The sequence below is a fragment of the Littorina saxatilis genome, linkage group LG3 (assembly GCF_037325665.1).
Source record: "Littorina saxatilis isolate snail1 linkage group LG3, US_GU_Lsax_2.0, whole genome shotgun sequence".
Lineage (NCBI taxonomy): Eukaryota > Metazoa > Mollusca > Gastropoda > Littorinimorpha > Littorinidae > Littorina > Littorina saxatilis.
Window position 1 is genome coordinate 42,946,500 of NC_090247.1, and position 12,097 is coordinate 42,958,596.

At 39.8% G+C, this 12,097-nt stretch overlaps 1 protein-coding gene across 1 annotated transcript in view; it reads left to right on the forward strand.

The window, feature by feature from the left end:
• LOC138961203 (uncharacterized) overlaps window positions 1-8,449 on the forward strand; it is a 30,694-nt gene extending 22,245 nt beyond the window's left edge. The window contains exons 11-12 of the mRNA XM_070332804.1: window positions 7,196-7,373; window positions 8,270-8,449. Coding sequence (XP_070188905.1) covers window positions 7,196-7,373; window positions 8,270-8,373 — 282 coding nt within the window. The 3' untranslated portion in view covers window positions 8,374-8,449. The remainder of the gene's footprint in view (window positions 1-7,195; window positions 7,374-8,269) is intronic.
• The last annotated feature ends 3,648 nt before the right edge of the window (window positions 8,450-12,097 follow it).

Sequence of the window (12,097 nt, forward strand, 5' to 3'; positions counted from 1 at the left end):
CGAAAGCGGCGTATGGCTGCCTAAATGGCGGGGTAAAAACGGTCATACACATAAAATTCCACTTGTGCAAATAAATGAGTGCACGTGGGAGTTTCAGCCCACGAACGCAGACGAAGAAGAAGCTGTATAGGGCGGATGCATGGATGGATGAAATTGTACCTGTAGTTCCCACACGTAAAGATGGGAAACATATCCTGTTAGAGGCATGGTTTGACAAGAAACAATTAAGTGGCTCTATTCCCATCTCCCCCCCCCCCCCCCCCCCCTTTCCCCGTCGCGATATAAGCTTCGTGGTTGAAAACGACGTTAAACACCAAATAAAGAAAGAAAGAAAGAGGCATGGTGTGTGAGGAGTTTACCTGGTACTGTTGTCCTAATCAATCAATCAATCAATCAATATAAAGCTTATATAGCGCGTATTCCGTGGGTACAGTTCTAATGGCCTCACCCATTCAGTACCAAACAAGGTCAATTCCATCATTGTTCCACATCGAATCCATAGTTGCTAATACACTTCATTTCTGGCCTGCCTTCCTACGCTATTGTTTATTTTCATTTTGTGATTGAATTACACATGTTTTAATTTCTTCCAGGTTGTAACTTGTTATGGTTATGTTATTTTATGTGTGTTTTGTGTGTGTGTTTTCTTTTTTAGATGACATTCAGGCGATCCTGGAGGACATAGGATGTAAAGCATCAAAGTCGTCATCCTCCCCATCCCCTCGTGAAGCGGAACTTCGGCAGAAGGTCAACAAACTGAGGAGCAAGGTTTTCCGATTAGAAAAGAAAACGATGGAACCCCGTGTAAAACGAGCGAGTAAATTAGCCAAGCCTCCCAAGAAAGACTTTGTAATAGAACAGTTGTCTCATATATTATCAGGCGAGGCGAGCTATTTTGCCATTTATGCCTGTTACATATTTACCGGTTATCTGCTGCTGTGTCCATTCCTGGCAGAGACGGAACGCATGTTACCAAGGAGCCGAAGGAGAGTCGATGAGATGAGAGAATGTGATTAACAATTGCCAACTCTCTCCGTACAAAGAGGGTCCAAAATTGTATCAAAATATAGATCGTAGGGAATTCAAAATAAAAAAAAAGAGACAAAACATGTACTTCGGCTCATAGAGCCTTCTTTAATTTTTGACTCAAAAGTCCATGCTCCGAGAGTCCTTTTTTTAATTTTGAATTGCCTACCATCTATATTTTTATACATTTTCAAAAAGATTCAACAGTCACCTTCCGTTATTCTTGAACTTGGCTATCCCAGCCTTACCTCAACATTCGATATTCCTGTGATACTTTTGACGTAAAATCAATTTTTACTGTAAAACACTTCGGCAAGAGGATTGGTCCAAGCAAACAAATAATAAACTTGTAAGATTTTTCCTGATATTTCCGATCAATTGCCTATGGTTTTATTTAGCTAAAAGATTCAAACGTCACACCTATGACCCATGGCTATTTTTAAGGGGAGAGTAGCATCCCTGGTGTGTTGTTTTTGATGTACCTTTTGGTCTGTTTACAGTAACATAGGCACACAAAAAGAGGGTCGGTAGGTCGGCTTTTCTTAATTTTTTTTTTATAACCATCTTTTTAAATTATTTTGCAAAAAAACAGGAACAAAATTGATTTTTTTTTCTTTTTCTTTTTCTCCAAATGCCAAAAAAAAGGTCTAGGGTTGGCGGGGAAAAAATAATAGGGTTGGTCGGGATACCGTAAACAGACTATTTTGCTTTGTTTTGCCTAAGCAATGACTAACAAACTTTCTTTAGGGTCTGACATTGTATATACTATACAACTTTTTGGGGTATTAACTAAATACATGTATACAGTTTTTGATTCCTTTTATACTTTTTCACAAATTACCCCCCCCCCCCCTTTTTTTTTTGTAGTCTGCCCTGGGGGCGGGAGGTCTCCTAATTTCGGTTTCTAGGGTCATCTTATGCTTCCCCATGAGCTGAGAACTTAATTTAAAATGGGCCACGATTTTTTTATTTGTATTTTGTAATTGTGCCTTTGTCCAGTCACATGATTTCACTTTGTACTTAAAAACTTGGCACTGTCATCATTTTATTGCTATTTATTGTTCAGTTGTTCAGTATTTATTGCTATTGGGCATCAGTTGTTCAGTTGCCCTCTTTCGAATGAGCCATGCATGCATTATGGATGTGTTTAGCGAATGGGGATACCTCAAGCAATGTAAAAAAAAGAAACAATGTGAAGCAAACATATAGCACCAAATAAAATAACCGAATCAGAATGGAAACTTCTTCAGTGTATGTGTGTGTGTGTGTGTGTGTGTGTGTGTGTTTGCTGTTTTAAATACCGAAAATGTGAAAATAAAGCAAGTCACAACATGAGAAAGATCGACTGTACTAGTCATAACAAAGCAGGAGACAGTCTGGTCAGCATGCAGCAAAGGGGAATAACTCATATTTAGCCATTCTCATTTCTAAGCATGCCCAATGAGGAAGTTATCCTTCTTCCCATTGTAGTTTCTTTGACGCGGTGTACAGGGAAAAAGCTATTTGACGTCGCGGCAAGCGAAACACTCGAAATCGTCACCCAAGTTCCAAGAGCGCGCGAAGAAAAACTATTTAAAGTACAATACTGAAATTTAGTGTGGCATAAGATCAACCCTTTGTTATGATGTATGTGAAAGAACGACTTATCAACATTTTATTAACGTCTTGAAAAAGGGTGGGTTCTGAACACAGTGTTTTACTTTTTACACAGATGTTTCTGGAAATCGCCCATTCCTGTCAATTATGTTAAAAGGCCAATCTACCAAGACAATGTCTTATCTAATCAATGTGTGCAATACTTTAACCGGGCCAACCGATTGAAGTGAAGCAATATTTCAACTTTTGCGCCGTCCAAGGCCGAATCGCGTATGTTCTGAGATCTCGCAAGGAAAAAGTATTAGATGCAGTTTACTGACATTTTGCATACCATCAGATCAATCCTTTGTAATTATGTATTCCGCTGAGCGACTCATAATTACTATTAACATGTTGTGAATATAGTTGATTCTGAACACAGTGTTTTTGTTTTGACACAGGCGTTTTTGGAAATCGCCCATTTCTCTCAGTAATCTTAATAGGCTAATCTACAAGAAGAACATCATTTCTCATCAATACGGGCTATACTTTGACCGGGCCAATCGATTGAAGTGAAGCGATTATCCAACGGCTGCGCCGCCGAAGGCTGAATCTAGTCATTTACAGAGTGATACAACTATTTGCATGACGTCGCGGCAAGCTGAAACACTCCAAATTATCGCCCCAGTTCCAAAGATTCGCAAAGGAAAGATATGCTAACCAGATTCATGAAATTTTGCGTGCGATACAATCAACTTTCTGTTATTATATGTTCAAAGGAGCAACTTACAAAATATATCATTACGTCGTTGAAAGGGTTTATTCTGAACACAGTGTTTTCTTTTAAACACATGCGTTTTAGGAAGTCGCTCGATCTTTCTTCTCAGTGATCTCAAGAGATAGATCTACCAGTAAGTTTAGTACATTTGTTCTCATCAGTATGTGCTTTGGCTTGACCTTGACAAGCGATTGAAGTGAAAAAACACAAAGCTGATCAACTCTCGCAGTCATACAAAAGCTGAATCAGTTACGCAGTGTTCAGTAGCGGGACGCACCGGTATCAGAGTATGCACAGTGAAAAACTTGACGTCGCGACAAGCCGAAATTCGAAATTATCGCCTATTTTCCACGAGCTCGCAAAGAAAACTTATTTTAAACAGAAAATATATTGTGTAGTGAAAGATCTCTGCAAAAGATCTATCCAGAAGTCTGTTCTCATCCTGATGTAGATTTGTTGGACTTCGCCTAGCGATTATGATTAAATTAAAACGCTTTTCAACTGTTTCACCGCCGAAGGCTGAATCAAGGCATGCCGTGAAATGTCACAGGAAAATATGTTATAATTTTAGGTTTGTCAACTCCCCACCAAAGTTAGATCAACCAATTAGCAACATCTTTAAAAAGAATAACCGAGCCTTCCAGCTGTGGTAATGATTTTTTTTCTCCGCGACGCGGCCTTGAATAGATCCATCAGTTATAGTGAACAGATCTAACAAGAACAGCAATTTTGCTTACATATGACTCGCCTTCGCCACAAGTATTATTATCAGAAACAGGCTATTCACGACACGCAGGACCCCGTGACCCAGCAAAATTAACAGACCCAAGGAGAAGGTTTGTTGGGGGACAATGAAATTCCGGTTTAAAACACGTGGACAAAACACGTAGCTACCTCACTGCAACATGGATTGCTTCACAGGACCGATCAGCACACAGAAGCCCTTTTCGCAGTAACCTAGCTGTAGATACTCGCTTTGCAAAGTAAATTCTCGGTAAAACGTTCTCTCACAAAACACACACACACACACAAACACACACACACACAAACTCAAACACATACATTTTGATCCAGAATCACAAAGACAGAGAGACACATACACACATGCATACATACTCACGCACACACGAACACAAACATACACACACACATGAATACAGACAGACACACGTGCACATAGACACATATGTCTTCGCTCTCATTCCGTTAGTGCGAATTTGTTAATCGCTGTTGCCTCTGTGGCTGCAATATGTGGCTTCTTCCAAGTCAAGCGTGCATCTTGGGTTACTCCAACAAAAGATAGCGTTTCAACCTTAAATCGGAAGGTCGAGGGTTCGAATCCCGGTCGCGGCCGCCTGGTGGGTTAAGTGTGGAGATGTTTTCCATCTCCCAGGTCAACTTATGTGCAGACCTGCTAATGGCTTATTGTTTAAGACTTCAAAATATTATCAAAGATCACTTTGACAGTGTTACAAAGGGTTGTTTGGCAAAAGCTCATTCGCACGGAATCGACGTGATGATTTCTTTGAAAAACAGGTGCTATTTGTGGCCAAATGTCTAAGTGATCTTTGCTAAAAAAATGTTTAGTCTTAAACGCTTTGGCGAATAATTCTAATTAAATTGTGTTGTTGAGAAATGAATTTCCTCCAAAAATGTCTTTACCTTGTTAAAAAAAAAAATTCATTTTTACGATTTGTGTAGCATGTTGAAGAGACACGTTTGCCTGCAATCACGACTCGCTTGACCCCTACCCTGTATAACACAATTTATGAACAAGTAAAAGATAAAAACGATTAAATACTATGCATTTGTCGTAGAGCCAGTAAAATATCCTCTACGAATCTGTTTTTCGTTTTGATTTATCTTATCTGGTTCACATTTTACGACAATTTGAAAATGACGAAAAATCACTCGGAACAATGGGCGCGAATGCGTTGCGTTTCTTTTGCCGGGGATTGTACACGCAAGCACAAGACTAAGTGCGCACGGAAAAGATCCTGTAATCCATGTCAGAAGTTCGGTGGGTTATAGGAACACGAACATATCCAGCATGCTTCCTCCGAAAGCGGCGTATGGCTGCCTAAATGGCGGGGTAAAAACGGCCATACACGTAAAAACCCACCAGTGCAAAAACATGAGTGAACGTGGGAGTTTTAGCCCATGAACGCAGAAGAAGAAGAAGAGAAGTATGGCGCTGAAGTACTGTATAATTTAGTAATATCTCGATGTCTTTTAGACTATGATCCGCACTGGGTTTTGTAGCACGAATTACCTGATCTGTAGGTACATCTCATTGAATGTGTAATGTCTGTTTAACGATAGCTTTAATACACTTAGTCACCTGGTGTTCTTCTTTGATCGCGATATGTTTGCAGAATTCAATTCTGTGCTACAATTTCGGTCTGTTCTGTTTCATCTTCATGCTTGTGTGTTTATTGATGGTATTGTTATAATGCTGAATTCATTTCCCGACGATTTTTGAAATTCAGTAAAGTGTGACTGATGACTTCAAATGACTTTTATGGCGCTGAATTGTTTATTGTTCTTAATTGCTTCTCATAACTAATGATCTGACTTTTTGGCGCTAAATACCTGATGTTATATTTTAAATGTTTCTTTGTTCTGTTCTGCAATTGTATTTGTTACATTTCATTGATTAGACAATTTCTGTTTTGCTGTGAAAGTTTTTTTGTTGAAAATCTGTTGTTTGTGTCATTATTGCATTGCTGGGGATTTTGTCATGCTGGATACCTAACCTTAATTGCACCGCAACAAGGATAACAGATATTGTGTGTGTGGGGGTGTATGAGACAGAGAGAGAGAGAGAGAGAGAGAGAGAGAGAGAGAGAGAGAGAGAGAGAGATAGAAAGAGAGAGAGAGAGAGAGAGAGAGATAGAAAGAGAGAGATATTCACATACACACATAAGCATACATACATACATACATACACACATACATACCTGCATACATGGATATATACACACTTACATACACATAATTTGCTATATAATCGCGGATATACAGGTTAAGGAAGAAACGCACACATTTTCAGTCAGGCAGATTAAAATATAACGCATAACTGCAAACTTGTGCTGTAGTTAGTGTTTTCTTGTTTGGAAGTAAAATTATTATCATTCAATGTGTGGAAATATGCTAAAATGTGAGGTTACAGATGTTTTTAAAGATTGACATTGCGGAACATTAATACATTTTATAGTTTTTATTTTAAATTTATTATTTTTGAAAATATTGATTTTCAAGCTTAAGTTGTAAAGTTTTGATTATACAGCATCAAAAGTATGACAGCTAGATTGTACACAAAGAGATCTTCAATTTGATATATCGTATGACATATTTACCTGTAAAACCACTGAAGATTTGCTTGTTCGCGTTTTTTAAATTTCGTGTGATGACGTCAATATAGCCTAAAATTGCAATCGGCTATAAAACCCTTTTTATTGCATTTATTGGATACATTTGTGGTTGCTGCAATCTGTTTTATAAAATAAAACCGAAAAGGTCATTTCTTTTTGCTTTTTTTAATTTGTCGCCCTGTACAGAACTTCCCAGTTGTGAAAAAATCGCATATTTGCCTGACTTTACAGTCCAATACCTCCAAATGTATAATTCTAACAGGCTTCAAATTTTGCACAGCAATTCTATAAGTACTTTTACATTTCAAACCTGAACTATAAGAACATTGCTTAATTTTGAAGCTGTTTACAGCACTCTAAAAAATGCCTTCTGTGCACTATTCACGCTTAGGACAGTGGGCCTCCCTAGCATTGGGTTTACTTTACCTTTCTGTCTTTATAGGTGCTCCAAGTGTACATCTCGTGGACGGCCTCCCAGACGGACTTTCCCCTGCCGCGACAACAGCTTGTGTACTTCAACCGTATACCTTTCAAAGCTAAGCAACAGATGACCTATGCCTTCCACGTGGACGGACGCTCTCTAGCGCTCTGGTATGACAGCGGCTGGGAGATCAAACCAGGTGATGCCTGAGGATTTATTCTTTATGTTAAAGGCACAGAATCGAAAAAGCAAGAATGGTAATGTTATTGGAACGTTAAGTATATATGACTAAACAAAACGTTACATTAACTGTACTGCGACCCAGCGGTCATTTAAGTGGACAGCCATTCAAACACTTATTATAAAGGTAATAAACGTATCTGATAAATTGTCCAAGAAACTTGCTGAGAAGACACAAGCGAGGCATATTATAAGAAAGACCTGGTTGCCTCGCCGCGTTGTGTCTTCTGAGCGAGGTTCTTGGACAATTTCTCAGATAAGTTTATTACTGTATCTGTATCATAAATGTTTGTCTGCCTGTCCGCTTAAACGAGCGCTTATAGAGCCTGAGCCTCCCCGCTTGGGAAGATCTGAGATGGTGGGCCTATAACTGTTTTCGCAGGAAGGATTATTTCGTTAGTGTGGACTAGAAGAGAATACGTGAGAACATTAGAAGGATCTGTTTGAATTGGGTATGTGTGTACATCGTGTTCGTGTGTATGTAGGGGGGGGGGAGGATCAAGTGAGGATAAGGTGAGTTTGTTCGCTTTGTCAGAAACCCGAACAACATGGTCAAGAATACTATGAGGATAAAAGTCCTTTGTTCATTGCAATGCTTCCTATTATCTCAGATGCCAGAAGACCAGAGAAACCTAAACACGGGTCAAGACTATTTTGAAAATAAAAGTCCTTGGTTCATTATAATGCTTCGTATTATCTCAGGTGCCAGGAGACTGGTTCCGTTTAACTCACTTGACTGTCTGTGTCTCAGTGCTTACTCCCCTCATTTTTGTGGATCCTGTCGAAAAATCTTTGCGTCACTTGGTTATATATAAATAGTGATAAACAATGTTTTGTGCTTATTTAACTCCCCAGGTTCGGTGACAGTGTACGCTGGAGGACAACAGCCCAATCAGCAAAAGCAAGTCCCATCCAACATTGTGACTGCCGGCGTCGGCGTTATCGCAGCTTCAGCTTAACTTTATGCTTTCTTCTTAGCTGTCTATTTTCTGGAATGTACACCAATTCGATAACAATGATTTTTCCTACGCTGAACTTCGAGGTGTTTTTACTTGGTACGTGGTGTTTGTTTTGCTTTGTATTCTTTTTGTACTCTGTGTGTGTGTGTGTGTGAGTGTGTGTATGTGTGTGTATGTGTGTTGTGTTGTGTTGTGTTGTGTTGTGTTGTGTTGTGTTGTGTTGTGTTGTGTGTTGTAGTTGTTACATGGCCGGACTAGGGGGGGGGGGGGTTACAGGGGTTACGCAACTCCCCCCCCCCCGGCTTAAGCATGTACCTCCCAAACGCATTTTTTGTGGGGGAGGGAGGGGGGGGGTTGCATCTGGATCATCATGAAATCCGAGGAGAAATCGCACCTCTCATCCCCTCCAAAAAAAATCATGAAAAAGGGAACATTCCTTGCATTGCATTCCGTTGCCTATGCGTCAAAGGGGATCCATCGGCATTTTTCTTCAACGATTTTTGTGATGAAAAGTATGAGTCCTTACAATCTCAATTCTTCTTCATTGCCTATACAGCTTGCTGTCGAATTTACCTTTTTCGTTCAAGGAGAGGCTTCCTTTCCCTCCAGAAACATCAAAAAACGTTCCGGTTCAAGGGGGCGAGGCCCTCTTGCAACTCCCACCAAGGCCAGGGGCTTCGCCCCCTGGACCCCCACCAAGGCGGGGCTTCGTCCCCTGGACCCCCATCTGTAACCCCCCCCCCCCTAGTACTTACCTAGTCCGGCCCTGTGTTAATGGATGTGTATTTGGTTGTGTGTGTGTGTGTGTGTGTGTGTGTGTGTGTGTGTGTGTGTGTGTGTGTAAACATGAGCATAACATGTATACTGCAAAATTCACACATCCTGACCTCAAATAGGCCTGTCAGATAAGTCTACCTTCTGCCCTACCGTTCGAACTAGTAATAGTGTAACGCATGATTATTTCCCTTTGTACGGTCACCTCCACCAAAAGTGTACCTCGATTGTTATTTCTTTCCAAAGTTTATTTTTCAAGTAAAGGGCTATCATGCGCACTCAATATATGCACAAAAATGAACGTGTTTATGAAGTGATTAGCTTGTGAGGGATCAAATGAAGATTTCTACTAAGATATCACAAAGAAATACAAACAAACACCCACGCACACACACATACGCGTGCACACACACACACACACACACACACACACACACACACACACGCTGAAAGAAACGACTTTTGTTTTTGTTTGTTTGTATTACAGTTTATTGAATTTGACGTTTTTTAAACAGAAAATCACATTTCTATAATGTACAGATTTAAAAATGAGCACAAGTGCTAAAAAACCCAACACCATGTCATTAACACACAAATGGAAATTTCAGCAGTCAAAGTGCAAAAATGCGATGCAATGCGCACTTTGGCGTGTCACAAGTCACAACATCTAAATACAGCGTTTTGTGTTCTCGTGGTAATACCCTTTATTAGCGTGAGATTATAACACTCAAATACAAATGGAGCAGAAGCTTCCAACAAGTGAGCTCAGTATGCAAAAATCACATTTTGGCGTACAGGAAAAAAATAGCAATGCTGTTTGATTAAAAATATCACAGTAGAGAGAATAAAAAAAACAAATATAATTATGCACATGAACCTACCCCCCTCTCTCTCTCTCTCTCTCTCTCTCTCTCTCTCTCTCTCTCTCTCTCTCTCTCTCTCTCTCTCTCTCTCTTTCCCTGCCAATGAGTCGGTTTCTCAAGTATAGATCTTATTTTTCCTCTTTCCGCCCAAGGAATCATATACAATTCAGCGGAAGGGTCGGGGAGGGAGGGGGATGGGGGGTGGGGGGGTGGGTCGAGGATCAGACACGATTTTTAAGTTGTTTGCTGGGCACATTATGCATCATAATAATACTGACGGAAACAAATAATTGCTCAAGCATTTAACTGTGTCTAATACTGGTTTTTTTGGGGGTTTTTTTTGGTCAAAATATCAAACGTTCCATGAACAAACATTCTTGTAGTGTCAAAATATCAAACGTTCCATGAACAAACATTCTTGTAGTGTCAAAATATCAAACGTTCCATGAACAAACTTCACCTCATCTCGACTTATACAGTACTCACAATCTTCTAATGTACATTTCATTTTCCAATATACTATCACCATACTTATATTTACTAATACACATTTTTGCAATCAAAATAATGTGATTAATTACCTTATTATTTTGGCATATATTACTAGGTTGATAACCAAACAAGACATCGTGTTCTGAAAGGTGCACATTTAATCCTGTATTTCTAAAAATATAATGGACAACATTTTCCCAAAAGCTCGTCAACTTCTCACACTGCCAAAAAAAGTGTTCAACATAATCAATGTGTTTACAAAATGTACATAATTTTGTTTCTCTAATTTTCATTTTATTTAATAATATATTCGTGGGATAAATATTATGTAATATTTTCCATTGTAACAATCTCAATCTTTCTTCTTTTGTACATTCGCTTGCTAACAGCCAATAACTGTGATCTAGTTTAACCTGATATTTATGTAACCAAAATGTAACAGCGCAAGGCTCGCTGGCTTTAGACTGGACTATCACACGGGGGATAACCTGTCAAAGGCCGAGCGGAAGCCGAAGGCGGCGCCTGACACGTGTGAAGGCACGTTTTGTCTGTTTTCTAGGTATTGTTTGATTTATGTCGGGATTTAAGGTAAGCTACTGATTCAGCGATGACTAAATTTGTTTCTCGATGCATAAAAAGTCAGGGAGCGATTGATATTTGCCCGTAAATAGCCTTCAAAGCTGAAAATGTCGGCGATCGAGCACCGGAAATGGCTGTTCGATGGGTTTTGCAAGTAGAAATGTGCTTTATTTCACCAAATCAGCTCGTATTTGGTATGGGTACGGGATTCTAGAGGACGAAGGAGTCATAAGAGGTGCAAAGAAGTGCTATTTGCAGGAGTAGAATAAATCTTCCGAGCCAGTAGCTTTTTCTGTCTTGTCATCTTCAACCTGGTGAAAGACTCAGTGTGCCGGACGTCATTCATGCGGATTGCGATGACTCTCTCTGAGACATTCAAGTTTGAGATGGAGGAGAGACATGCAAGGATACTTACCAACATTTTCCTGAACAACTACTGCAGTGCCGCAACTCCCCGTTCAACAAAAGAATCTGCACTGAAGAGGTTCAAGTTGTCAGAGTCAGCGTAGCACGCTTGTTCGGTGAGTTTCAAGTACTTCTCCTGGTTCTCCCTTGTTTTCTCTCTGCGTCCTGTACCACCTTCTTCTTGATACCAGTTACAGCCTGTCTCTTGTGACAGGTCTCCCTTACGCTGGTTATCGCGACATATATGTCGCGCATCTTTACAAATACTGTCACCTGGTTGTCACGACATATGTCACGCTACTACTGCCTACTGGCTGAGTCTGTTTGGTCGGTTCCGATTCCCTCCCATGGATGCGAAAACATATATGACCGTTTTTCTTTATTTTTCTCTGTTAATTCACCAGTAACGTGTGTTACAGAATTGCACCAGTGTAAGGGTTAATATGAGGTTTGATGTAAAATCATATTCATATAAATTTTGGGACGGTTCTAACAGTAAGTGAGTCAATAAACCACTTACTGACTTAATCAATGAATGATATGAAAATGGCAGCAAAATGGCATCGACATCAAGCTATTTTCAGTTAAATAGAACACTAAGACATAAGACA